This window comes from Chaetodon trifascialis, chromosome 1, assembly GCF_039877785.1.
Source record: "Chaetodon trifascialis isolate fChaTrf1 chromosome 1, fChaTrf1.hap1, whole genome shotgun sequence".
NCBI classification, from domain to species: domain Eukaryota; kingdom Metazoa; phylum Chordata; class Actinopteri; order Chaetodontiformes; family Chaetodontidae; genus Chaetodon; species Chaetodon trifascialis.
This window is the reverse complement of record NC_092056.1, coordinates 15,379,907-15,392,710: the sequence shown is the minus strand read 5'-3', so window position 1 is coordinate 15,392,710 and position 12,804 is coordinate 15,379,907. Positions and strand designations below refer to the sequence as shown.

The following is a 12,804-nucleotide window of genomic DNA, read 5'->3' as shown; positions in this document are numbered from 1 at the left end:
CAGACTCATTCTGCTTTCATTTGCCTGACCAGTGAGTGCATGATTGTGTTTAGCCTGTGTCCGCTCATGTGTGTTTTGTACATGTGTAGCTCGTAGATCTAAGCTGTAATGAGCTGACTGAGATCCAGCTGCCTGACTCGCTTCCTGCCACGCTGCAAGAGCTCGACCTGACAGGCAACAGCAGCCTGATGCTGGAACACAAAACCCTCAACCTGTTCAGGTGAGTCACAAAACCTGAACCAGTTTAATACATTCATCAGCATATAATATGAGCCCCAGTGCCTCGGCTTTAGATTCTGTAGTTGTCTGGAAACGTACTGGAGGGATATGTGCAGCGTATAAGAATATGATATGGATGTGTTACTGCTGGTGCAGGAAACGTTGCATCATTTCGAATATTTCCTACTGTATATCTTCTCCTTTTTTAGTCACATCACCACCCTCAAATTAGATCAGAAGTCCACCACGGCAGCAGGAGACGTGCTGAGTGCCTCCACTCCATGGAATCACGGTTACTCCGAAATGAGCGGGCAAAGGAACAAGTGGGTACTGATTTGTCTTTCTGTGTGTTTTCTGTGCTTGTTTGTGAAAATAAATATTTTCTGCAACTGCTGCATGATTTGTTCAAATTTCTATATACGTGTAAACAGGGAAGTCTCATGAAGTTTTCATTCAGTGTCATCCTCCAGCCAGTCTTTGTAGTCTATATCTTTAGCTTGTCACTTCCTCTTTAAATCTTGTTTTGGTGCATACTGTATTTTTTTCTGTTTGGATGTTGCTGTACAAGCACAGAGCAGGTGGAGTCAATATCTGAATCATTAGCAGGCACCTAACGCAGGCATCCGAGTGGTCAATGGACCTTTTTTCAGAGTGGCTGGTGCAGTGAATCTTGATAATTCCATTGGATTAAATTAACAATGTTGCAAAGTGTATCACTGTTGAGAGCCCAGTATGCCTGGCTGCTCCTCCAGGGTCATGGCCACCACAGGGGTCTACAGAGCAGTGTCTATTGACAGCTGCCACCCCTCGCTCATTTCCCTTGACCTGGAGCTGCAGTGTTGCATGCTGAAGTATGTATGAGGTCTGTGTGCTAATGCCCATCTATTGCTGGGGACAGGTTGTGCGTATCCGTGCTGGCAGTAGACCGTTTTGGAGATGGTGTGGAAGCTTGTTATGGTATCTTTGATGGAGACCGCAACGAGGAAGTACCTCGGCTGCTGCAGTGCACCATGGGAGATGTGCTGTGCGAGGAGCTGCAGCACTCCAGTGTTGACAGTGTGTATATGTGCAACACTTTCCTCACCTCACACAGGTAAGACAGATTTTTTTAAATGTCAGCCTTTATTAATACATCTAATAATCACACTGCTACCTGTGACTTTGTCAGCATTTGTCAGCAGCTTTGTTTGTGTCTGTATGCAACAGGAAACTGGGTATGGCTGGCCAGAAACTGGGTGCTTCTGCCTTGCTGTGTTATATTCACCATGAGCCTTCCGATCCAGGAGGCTACTTCAGCCTCACTGTGGCCAATGTGGGCACCTGCCAGGCAGTGTTGTGCCGGGATGGCCGACCGGTGCCTCTCTCCAAAGTTTACAGCTTGGAGAACTGCACTGAGGAGATGGACAGAGTTAAGCTCAGTAAAGCCATTATTACCGAGGTAATGCACAGCTTCTCTGTATGCTGGGTTCCTGTTTTTATACTAGAGCCATTATTTAGAACTTTTGATCCAGTGTTAATGTGCATCGTCATGTTCAGGGGTGTATGTGTTATGAGGGTGTACGCTCATCTACAATTCTAATGGCACTTCTGTTTTACAGGATAACAAAGTGAGTGGCGTCACATGCTGCTCTCGCCTGCTGGGCTGCTCTTATCTGTCTCCCTGGGTACTTCCAAAGCCCTGGGTGCACACTGAGCCTCTCTGTTCCCAGGATGAGTTCTTGATCCTGGGTAACCGAGCGCTGTTTGAACGGGTCTCCTACCAAGAGGCCGTGTGCACTGTGCAGGCTGTGCGGGATCCTCGCGCTGCTGCCAAGAAGCTGTGTTCACTCGCCCAGAGTTACGGTTGCAAGGACAACATCGAAGCTGTGGTCGTATCTCTGCACATTAGTGAAGACAGCTGTACCTGTGAGCCGCCGGTCTCCACCACTGAACCACGGGGTCCCCCTCCCACCCCTGTGCCTGTGTCCGTGACCCCAGGCCCTACTGACCCGGCCACCCTTTCATCTAGCAGTGGTGTTGTCTCTGAGTTCAACAGTGAGACATCAGCCTCAGAGGTGGGCAGCGAGGCAGGGTCCACCGCCTCGGACGAGCACCCATCCTCTGGCCCTGCATCCCGCCCAGAGAGACGCTGCAGCCTACACCCTGCTCCTACACTGTGTGGGATCATGGTGCCAGGCTCAGCTGGGCCGGGAACCCACCCAGGCCTATTCCAGCGGCAGCCCTCTTGTGCTACGTTCTCGAGTAACCAGTCTGACAACGGGTTGGACAGTGATGACGAAGCGCCTCTGGAGGGCGTTATCTCCAATGGCAGCAAGTTAGAAGTGGAAGTAGACATTCACTGCTGTGCTTTTCAGCTGCGCTCGGGGGCCCCTGAGAGCCCCAAAGACTTGGACCTTGAAAAGAGAGGCTCTGACTATCCCAATGGCAAAATGCGCCGACAGAACAGCGTGGTAGTTTCTGCCACAAACGGCTGCCTTCTGGCTGTCTGTGGGAGAGAGATTGCCGACCTGAAGAAGTCGCCTTCCACATCCAGCCTGTTTGGGAAGAAGCTGTCCAATGGCTCTGTGGTTGCCCCTGAGGACAGCCACAATCTGATTGAGGTGGCCCTGGAGGCTCCGAAGAAGAAGTCTGGCTACTTCACTGCCCCAGCACAGCAGGACCCTGAGGACCAGCTCATTGTGCCTCCTAGTCTGGAGCAGGAAGTCAGGGAGCAGCTAAGGGGTCAGAGCCCTCTTGTCTCAGGCCCCTCCTTAACATCCATACCCCCTTGCTTAAAAGATCCGGTGTGGGATCATCCGCACCCGCCTGCGTTTGCCTCCAGCCTGGTCCCAGGTCCCGGCCCAGTTCCCATCCTACAGCAGGAAGTCTATGATACCGCCCTCTAGAGGAGGGACACAGCACAGTGCCGCGTGGCTGCAATTCTGTGATTGTGCCATTCCAGAGAAGAGGAGATTTTTCTCATACATGTGAGATATTCCAACTCAAGTTGCCATTCAGATCTTCTGTGAGGACAAGAAAAACTGGTGGGACACAGAGTCAGCAAGTGAGGCTGTGCCATTAATGTGAGGTTAAAAAAAAAGGTTTCTGTGCACGGTCTTAGTATCCAAGGAAATCGGGGCGACCGAGATCCCAGTTTGTAACATGACGTTGTGAAAAGAATGGCTTCCATAGACCAAAACAAGCCTGACTTGAAATGGGATACCTCATGTGTTTAAACATGTCAGCAACATTTCCCTTTACTTGGAAAGCAAGCAATCTTGAGGGTGTGTTCAGAATTGTGTTCAGTACGGTCAAATCTCCTCTCCAGGGGCTCCGTGGTCTCTCAGGTCCTGGAGAGAAGCCCTGTGACTGAAACTTGAAAAAGTGCCTACTGCAGACGTCTCAGCCTAGAGCTCCCGGACATCCAGGCTGCGTTTGGGGACGTGAGCTTGTTAGTTAAATTTGGAGGAGGGACAGTGTCTCCAAGAGACCAGCACTGGCACAGCTTCTGCTCTCCTCCTCTTCCTGTGGCTTACAATGGAAATCAGATGGTACAAATGCTTGTAAGGCACATAAAACCAGAAGATGTGAAAACAAACTAACTGCATTCACATCAAACCAGTATGGTCGGGTTTTATTTTTAACATTCCCACGCAGTATGTATAGAATATTCTATATAGGATAAATTAATTCTATACAGTATAGTACACACTCACAACTTGCAGCCAACCAACGTGCTGCGCTTGAGCTTCTGACATCGAGATTGAAAAGTGTTGCTATTTAGAGTGATGCGTTTTGAATAGCTGTCAAAAATAATATCAAAGTCAACTGTACAGAGCGGATGTGTTGTAGAATTCAAAAATCCATTTAACGGTATAATCTGTGACAGTGCATGATCAAGCGGTCTCCTTAAAAACTACACAGGAAAGTAAAAGTTTATTTTAAACTTTGTCCGTTTTATGGTCACTGGATCATGGACTGGAGACGCCTGGATGTCTCATATCATTTGAACAAACCAGTCAAGGCACAAAAGTGATTTATTACAAGAGATGAAGGATAGATGCAGTATTTGTATGTACTGTATATTACGAAATATCTCCCCTTGTACTAACATTGTACCTTTTTAGCATATCTAAACTTTGGAGGCTGCTTCCCCTTTTAAATTGGTGAACATCCATCCATGTTCTTGCAGGCTCATTCAGTTACTGACATTTTTTACATCTTAGCGAATCTTTTTTCAGCTTAGCTCTCTAATGCGCAGCCCACACATCCAGATGATTTTCAGGCTGTGTTATTTTCAGGCCATTCTAAACAGATCCCTCTTTTCTTCTGTCTGTGCACACAAGATGTCACAGGCAGAACTCACAGTTCTACTAGTATGGTCAGACATTTGGGACATAGAGACAAGTCATGTCTTGCTGTACTTTGATATGGCTCTCTTTTACGCTCACACACTGCATGCATGCTGTCTCGTGATCAGGGGGCGGTGCTTCTGTTGAATTCAGCTCACACAGTGATTATTATTAGTGCAGCAGCAGTGGAAGGTACTGCCATAAGAACACACTGGTTCAGTATTGCATTTTTTCCCATTAAGTCATACATATCGAATTTTTCTCAGCTGAAAGTAAGATATTATCGTCATTTGAATTGTCAGGTAAATATTATGCAGCGCCAGAAATCTCCATTTGTCCACTCCTGAACCTCCCCACCTTGTGCCAAAAGAGAAAGCAGCTCTGCTGGGGCTGCTGTGGTTATAAGAAGGCCAAAGTTGGGTAATTGCTCATGTCAGTGATTACTACATCAGATGTATATTTTTGGTTGCCACTCCGAGCTGGTGGTGGTGTAGTTCTTGCATTCCACAGCTGTTGCATAGCTGGACCTTTCCGTTTTCCCTTTTAGCCTTAAAGTAACACTACTCAATATTTTTGAAAGGAGAAGCCCTTTGTTTCATCCCACTCGTGTTCTGTTTGTGGCAGAGGTCTTTATCTCTGGGGGTGTTCTTTATTAACAGCCCCCCACCCCCCACCCCCCACCCCCCATCCCCCATCCTTTCTTTGCTCCGCAGGAATGAGTGATTTGTCAGTGATGAAGCCTTAATTGATGTGTGAGTCTGACTGTTTTCTCGTTATTTGCAAGTTTTTGTCTCTTGAAAGCAACACTGTTGAAAGCACTTTGTACAGAGAAAATAGAGATATTCAGAGTCACGTATATTTGAGTTTAATATATGAGCGATTGATCAATGTAGTGCGCTGCGATTATTGTGGCTTCCCTCGGCCCAACATATCACCTCTTGTTTGAGAATACATAGCCAACGGTAATGGTGATAATGTAACATGACATAATGACAAATAATGAGCAACAGTCACTTTGGTGTGCTTTTGATATGACAAACATTTCTGATTTTATAAAAACTTTTTTTTTTGCTTGCTTCCAATGACATCTGAATTTTACAGAATGTCTTGACTGATATTTAAATTTTCACCATCAGCACCACAAACAGTTTAATGTACTTAATATACATTCTTAACTACACTATTAAACACTGTCTGTCAACGTTAGTCATGCTGTATAAAGATGTTCATTTTTGGGGCCGGGCTGCACGGTGGCGCAGCAGGTAGTGCGCGTGCCTCACAGCAAGGAGGTTGCCGGTTTGATCCCCAGGTCAGGCGGGGCCTTTCTGTGTGAAGTTTGCATGTTCTTCCCGTGCATGTGTGGGTTCTCTCCGGGTACTCCGGCTTCCTCCCACAGACCAAAAACATGCTCATTAGGTTAATTGATGACTCTAAATTGTCCGTAGGTGTGAGTGTGAGTGTGAATGTTTGTCTGTCTTTGCATGTGGCCCTGCAATCGGCTGGCGACCGGTTCAGGGTGTACCCCGCCTCTCGCCCATTGTAGCTGGGATAGGCTCCAGCCCCCCGCAACCCCGAAAGGGATAGGCGGTATAGATAATGGATGGATGGATTTTTGGGGCCCCCTCCTGGCAGAAAATGAGGAAATGCAGCTATTGTGCATATTTTGCATTATTTATATCCATTATTGATATTTGATTGGAACATCGGGCTGATCGGTTTCTAAACGTCTGGCATACCTGAAAATAGTTTTTGGAATTCCTCCATGATTATTACATTTAATGAAAACACCAGATCATAATTATTACGATTCACATGGAGGAGCTAGTCTTGCCTTCATTATGTTTATTCACAACTCAGAACTCATATTTTACACTGAGGCTAAGAGTTTGTTTCCAGTCACTTTATTGATGAGGCTGTGCAGTGTCTGAGATGCCAAACACCTGGGACTCTCTGTGGTTCTGACGGTGGCCAGACCTCCACTGTCAGAACCCACACACAGCGTCGTGCATCTGGACCGATGGCAGTGAAACATGGATGGGCACTGCAGGTGCACCTGCCACAGGAGGAGCTGTAAGGCTGTAAGACAGATGATGATTGTGAATAATACTGGCATACGTCTGAAACACGTTTGAGGAGGAGGAGGAGTGGGACTTTCTTTAAGGTTTAATACAAAGTGGTGGTGTTCACAACAGATGTTGGGAATTCACTCATACAAATATGCAAAGTGTCAACTGTACATACAGTATATATGTTTATCAGCGTTTCATTTTCCATCACCTGAAACTACAAGAATCACATTTCTCAATATGTCTGAAAATGAATATTGGCTGATGTACGTGTGATGTATGTCATTGAGATTGTGTGTGTAAGTTGCATTGTTCCTTTATTATTCCATGTCCGTTCCTTTGGCTCATTTGCATTGTAGTTGTATTAGTTTGGTCCCAGTTGGCCTTGTCAGGCCGGGGCTGCATCGCACTGCTGCATTTAGAGCTTCTCAAACCCGTCTTGGTCAGTTTTTGTATACGGTTGTACACTCATTGTTCATTCACCCAGTCTGTCTTCTGGATGATGCCATATATTCGCCCACTGTCCTGTCTAATATACATTTCCAACATGAAGTATATTTGAATAATAATCCATCAGTAGACTAAGCAGTGTGCATGTACATATGCCGACTGTATGCACAGATACAGGGAGAGGGAGCACAGGGTACAGTGCATTGGCTTAAATATTCCCTTTAATTCTTTAGTGGAGGGGGTCCAGTAGTATAATGCTCATAATCCCCTTTGTGCACTGAAATAGAGGGTATGTGCACTGAGTGGGCTACACTGTCAGTGTTTTTTTGTTTTTTAAACTGCTGACTTATGTGTTAACTGTAAGGGATCGTTTCCTCTCTGCACAACTCAACAAGCTCCCTGTACAACTATGTTTGCAAACTGTTTGTGTGTGTGTGTGTGTGTGTGTGTGTGTGTGTGTGTGTGTGTGTGTGTGTGTGTGTGTGTGTGTGTGTGTTTGTGTGTGTGTGTGTTACATGAAGCTTAAGTGCACACGTACAGTAAGTGTATGCATGCCCGTGTGAGTAACGGATTGACTGTACTTTCTGCGTGAATATGGTGAATGAAACTGATGGAAGACGCTCCGGTTGTTTAACATGTGACCAAAGTAGCCATGGTTTAATCTCACGGTTCCTTTCTGTACATTATTTTCTAGAAATGCTTGAGTATTTTTTTCTCGATGCCAAGAAGCCGACGTTTATTTTTGTACTTCATTGTTTCATGCAAATTTATATTTCCCTCTCCACTAACAGAATTTAAAGTGATTGGGATTCTACAGACAACGATCACTCATTACGGTACTTTATTTGAAGGTACTAACTATAACTGTATTTAATGTTGAAAGCATGCCCTGAATATAAATCAACATAAAAGCATAGAGATCATTCAAAATGTGATTTATTTGTACAAAACGGAGCATATCTAATATTTTTAGGTTTTTATTCTAGCATGCAGATTCCTGCGAAAATTTGGTTTTCTGTTTGATAGTTTCAAGGTTTATCATTTAGGAACAGGACTAACAATGAACACTTTTGCTGCGTATCAGACAGAATTGTACCCCCTTGAACTCTGAGAGTGGAAGATGGTTGTTGTTTTATTTGAAATGCTGCTATCATTAGTTTTGAGCAGACAAGCTGTTTTTGAATTAACTTTAAGCCAAGTAGCAATAAAACTTTTTACTGTGAATTTTTTTTGTCCAGTGTCCACTTTGATCACCATTTTTATGATGATTTCATGCCAATAAATATCATCTAAGTGGCTTTTTGGTCAGTGTAAGACAGTTTATTATGTCATTTATCTTCCTTTGTCAGCAGTACACAGATGAAGAAAATGAATCAGAACAGAGAGCATGAACCACTGCACAAGCAAAATCAAGTTCCATGTGTTGAAGTCATGAGTAAATTCCAGTAGATGTGCCATCTGTTGGTGAGGCTCAGAATGGCACCCTGAACTCTAGTATACAAATTACCAGGAGAAATAATCTTAAATGTGATGAAATTAAATATTTTTTTCTTCTGGGGATGTAAGACCTTAAAGGAGGAATAAAGTCAAACTCTTCCAAGTCTAAAAAAAAATGGAAAAATGGAAGGATACTGGAGCTCAATGGAAGAACCATCAGTCACAATGCTGTGGATATTTGAAGATTTTATCAGTTTTAAATGTAGAAATTAAAACTTAAAGTCACAAGACAACACTGAACCCTCTGTGCCAGGATCCAGCTGCCAGGATAAATGATCAACAGGCTGAGATCCAGTGGTTTCTGACTGGAACAGGCATTATTTGACCTCAAAAGACCTCAGTGAAACGCCGCCTGACTGTTCCTGGGTAGCATATCAGACAACCTTGTTCTTAATAGTAAAGTTTAATAGTAAAGTAAGTTTAAGAACTTACTTTACTCACTCACTTTTTTTTTTTTTAGAATGGAACTGTTTATGATTTGTGGCGGGCTGCACGGTGGCGCAGCAGGTAGTGCGCTTGCCTCACAGCAAGAATGTCGCAGGTTCGATTCCCGGGTCGGGCCTATCTGTGTGAAGTTTGCATGTTCTTCCCGTGCATGCATGGGTTCTCTCCTTCCACAGACCAAAACATGCTCATTAGGTTGATTGGTGACTCCAAATTGCCCCTAGGTGTGAGTGTGAATGGTGTGTGTATGTGCCCTGCAATCGGCTGGCGACCGGTCCAAAGTGTACCCCGCCTCTCGCCCGTTGACAGCCGAGATAGGCTCCGGCCCCCCCGCGACCCCGAAAGGGATAAGCGGCATAGAAAATGGATGGATGGATATAATTTTCATGGATATCATGGATTTGTGGCCAAAATTGAGAAATTAGTAATAAAGCAATAATTTATGTACAATTTGAGTTGTTTATTATAACCACATTAAAAAATGTAACAGACACAGTACACAGGTATGTAAATGGGAAAAGTGGTGGGAATAAAAAAAGCATTTTATAAAATCAAGTTAGAAAAAACTTGTTCAAAGGATAAAAAGATAAAAAGTAGATACAAATTCACAGATTCCACAAGAGTGAACACAGTTACACCCAGTGTGACAAGACCTCGCATGTTGTCTCGTCACAGGGATTTCTACTCAATCCCAGGATGTCGAGGAGAAAAGCCAGCTTAAAAACGATTGTCCTCGTTCGTCCTCTGCTTCTTCAGCTCCCGCACTGACCTGAACGCTCTGACGGCTAGCACTGCACCAAAGATGAAAACAAACACCCCCAGCACCCCGAAGAGCCCTCCTGCGATATCTGCACCGTGAAACTGGCACTCAAAGCCTTTGTGCCCTTTGCTCTTGTACATCTGCTCTCTCTCTTTACAGACGGGATCGTTGTAAGTTTCCTGCAGCTTAATAAAGTAGAAGGCGAGTGCTGGGATGTAGCCCAGGCCAATCAGGAGGTTCAGCAGAGCCTCCCCTAGCAGCACAGGGGGCCAGCGATAAGGAACTCTGAAAATCCCCAGGGCAAGCATGGCACAGGCGTAGATCATCAAAACCCCACCGCAGGCCATGGTGAAGACGTACGGAGGCCGCTTGAGCTGATGGAACAGCCGGTCCAGCTCCTTCACCCGGTCTGCATCGGCTCCAGTGAAAGCATTGGCTCCACCAAAGTGATAATAGTAGACCCCGCCAAGGCTGGCCAGGTCACGGTAACCCCCGTTGTTGCTGTACGGCACTCCGGCACAGATGACGATAAGCAGGTTCAAAAACAGCTCCATAATCTGGCAGAGACCTGCGAGACAAAGGATCCAGTACGCACAACGCTGACATGAATTCATAGCGACAGCGAGACCAGAGCTGAATTTTGTCAAGCAAAAATGCCAAATATTAGCTGGTGACAGTTTCTGGTCACTGGATTGGCTGATTTTCTTTGTCATGGATCATAATAAACCGAATATCTTTGGGTTTTGGGACTGTTGCCTGCATAAAACAAGACATTTTAATAAATAACCCAAGTCCTGTGGGCATTTTTCACTGTTTTCTGACTTTTTGTATACAAATTAAGGGTAAATCCTGAGCTTGTTCCAACTCAGCCCTTATGACATAAATCACATAATGGTATATTATAGTATAAAGAGTCCATAGTAAATATAAAACCCCCCCAAAAAACATCCAAACAAATTCTACAAATCGTCCACGCTGACAAGCACGACTTTGACTGCAGCTAACATTTCACAGAAGTAGTCAGACATAAACATACTTGCCTCTACTGGTTAGGATGTATCTGAGATTGTAGAGCGTTTGTTTGTGCTGTCGCTCGTAATACTCCCCTTCAGAGTGATACACTGAAGTCTCTCTGGACCTACAAGGACAATACCATTTGGACAGTGAGATGGAATTCATTATGTTGCTAAAAAATGCTTTCCCCTCACAAATATAAATAAATAACCCCCATATGTAGTGAAAAGTGTGTGTGGAAGACATGACGGTGAATACAGGGACTTGTAGAGGAAGTCCCTTACAGTCTCGAGGGTCCTTCATGGTCATGATATCTGTTTTGTTTGGCCCTCCTGTCCCCAGTGGGCTCTCTCTCGTCCACGTCTCTCGGCTTTTGGTTGTGTCCTCTGTTGTCATATGAAGCGTGGTCTCCATTGTGTGAATAGTCTCTGCTCTTGTACTCTGCATACACATCTCTCCGCTCATGTTGTCTTCCCCTCTCTGGCATCTTCCTCTGCCTACAAAAGAAGATTATGGACATGAATCCTATTACAGACCCTCATAAACAAAGTGGATACTTGGCCTGCATGTCTGTAACTGCCACTGTGGACAGTAAAGCAGCATGGAGGATCATTTAATGAAGATGAACGGCTGAGTGAGGTGAAGGACCAAACACACAGGTTTCTTCATTTATAAAGAAGCGAGCAAAAGACGAAGGGTGGTGATGATTTTAGGCCCCACGGACATTTTAGTGAACAAACGAAGAGATGATAAAGTCAACAATGAAATCAGATTTTTACGTGATTATATACGACTTTATGTCAACACGCACATAAGAGGCCAGCAATTCATCACAACCTCCCCTCTGCTGCTAAGCTCATTCGTGTTTCGATTATAATACGAAGAGAAAACATTATTATGTCCTACCTTTGGACTGCGGACACAGTTTGGTCGTGTTTTCGTCCACACCGAGAGGAAAGAGCTTACCTTTACCTGCTTCCTGTGTTTGGGAATTCCTTCTCCTGCCACTCACCTGTGCTGTGCCACGCCTACTAGTTTCGACCTAATTTCTGGAAAAATCCAGTGAACTTTCTACGGCTAGTTTAAACTTTTTATGCTTATTTTTCAAATGTATAGTTTGTTGGATGCATACTATGTGTACATCTATTTTTGTATTGAATTGTATTGTAAAAACTTCATTATATACTGTTAATGACAGATTACAGACAGCTTCATTTAATTCACTGGTCAGTGTGATCCAGATATTACAGGACACAGGCTACTTCACTACAGTTCAATTAGACCGGAAAAGGTATCAGAAATTATTTGTTTCAGTCGTGCTCAACTTGCAAAAACAAAAAATGTGCGACTCATGCCCCAACCCGGACGTGAACGCACACGACAGCGCACGCGGTCACGCGTCCATCGTGAAGCTTGTGGCAATAGTCCGCGACACTATTTTCAGCATTTCCGAGTTCTAGATAGATTTCAAAATAAATGTCATTTAAAAGCTTGATTTCTCCATGTCATGAGGACTTATTCGCTTGTTAGTGTATATTCGTGCAATTATCTGATACAAGTCATGACCATAAGAAGATGATGGAATTTCATTTTCAAGTTAAGAGCTCAGTCTCTACTTCTAGCTGAGATGGGCTCATGATGCAAGAGACAGAGAGGCCCCTCCGCTCCCTCTTAAGTTATCCCTATTTCAGGAACCCATCAATGAATGTAAATTATTAGTGACCACAATTAACCACTACTGTGTGTGCTGAACAGGGCAGGCTTTTCTGCTTCTTTAGTAGTTTTGCAACAAGCAAAAGTCAAGGACTTACTGAGAACTGGCTTGTGCTTACTGAAACAAAATTTTTGCATGACCAATTAAAAACTATTTAAATTGACATGAAATCAGCTGAAAAGGTCAGGTGCTGCCTTTTACCTGATCTTGAGGTCATGTCACAGGAAGGAAGTTGTGCTTATATCTGCAATAAATGTGCTTATAACTGGATGGGAAGTTTTGATATGTGCTGCTGCACACCAGATGTCA

The 12,804-nt window shown here is 44.4% G+C and overlaps 2 protein-coding genes across 2 annotated transcripts in view; one reads left to right on the top strand and one right to left on the bottom strand.

Moving 5' to 3' along the window:
- phlpp2 (PH domain and leucine rich repeat protein phosphatase 2) overlaps positions 1 to 4,780 on the top strand; it is a 34,834-nt gene extending 30,054 nt beyond the window's left edge. Inside the window, exons 15-19 of the mRNA XM_070968381.1 lie at positions 90 to 220; positions 429 to 542; positions 1,118 to 1,312; positions 1,426 to 1,657; positions 1,818 to 4,780. Of these exons, the coding sequence (XP_070824482.1) occupies positions 90 to 220; positions 429 to 542; positions 1,118 to 1,312; positions 1,426 to 1,657; positions 1,818 to 3,104 (1,959 nt within the window). The 3' untranslated portion in view covers positions 3,105 to 4,780. The remainder of the gene's footprint in view (positions 1 to 89; positions 221 to 428; positions 543 to 1,117; positions 1,313 to 1,425; positions 1,658 to 1,817) is intronic.
- A 4,758-nt stretch (positions 4,781 to 9,538) lies between these two features.
- Positions 9,539 to 11,481, bottom strand: marveld3 (MARVEL domain containing 3). The gene is made up of 3 exons (XM_070966769.1): positions 11,066 to 11,481; positions 10,808 to 10,905; positions 9,539 to 10,335 (listed from the first exon to the last, which is right to left on the bottom strand). The coding sequence occupies exons 1-3, from the start codon at positions 11,299 to 11,301 to the stop codon at positions 9,725 to 9,727; spliced, it is 945 nt and encodes a 314-aa protein (XP_070822870.1). The 5' UTR covers positions 11,302 to 11,481; the 3' UTR covers positions 9,539 to 9,724.
- Positions 11,482 to 12,804: the final 1,323 nt, after the last annotated feature.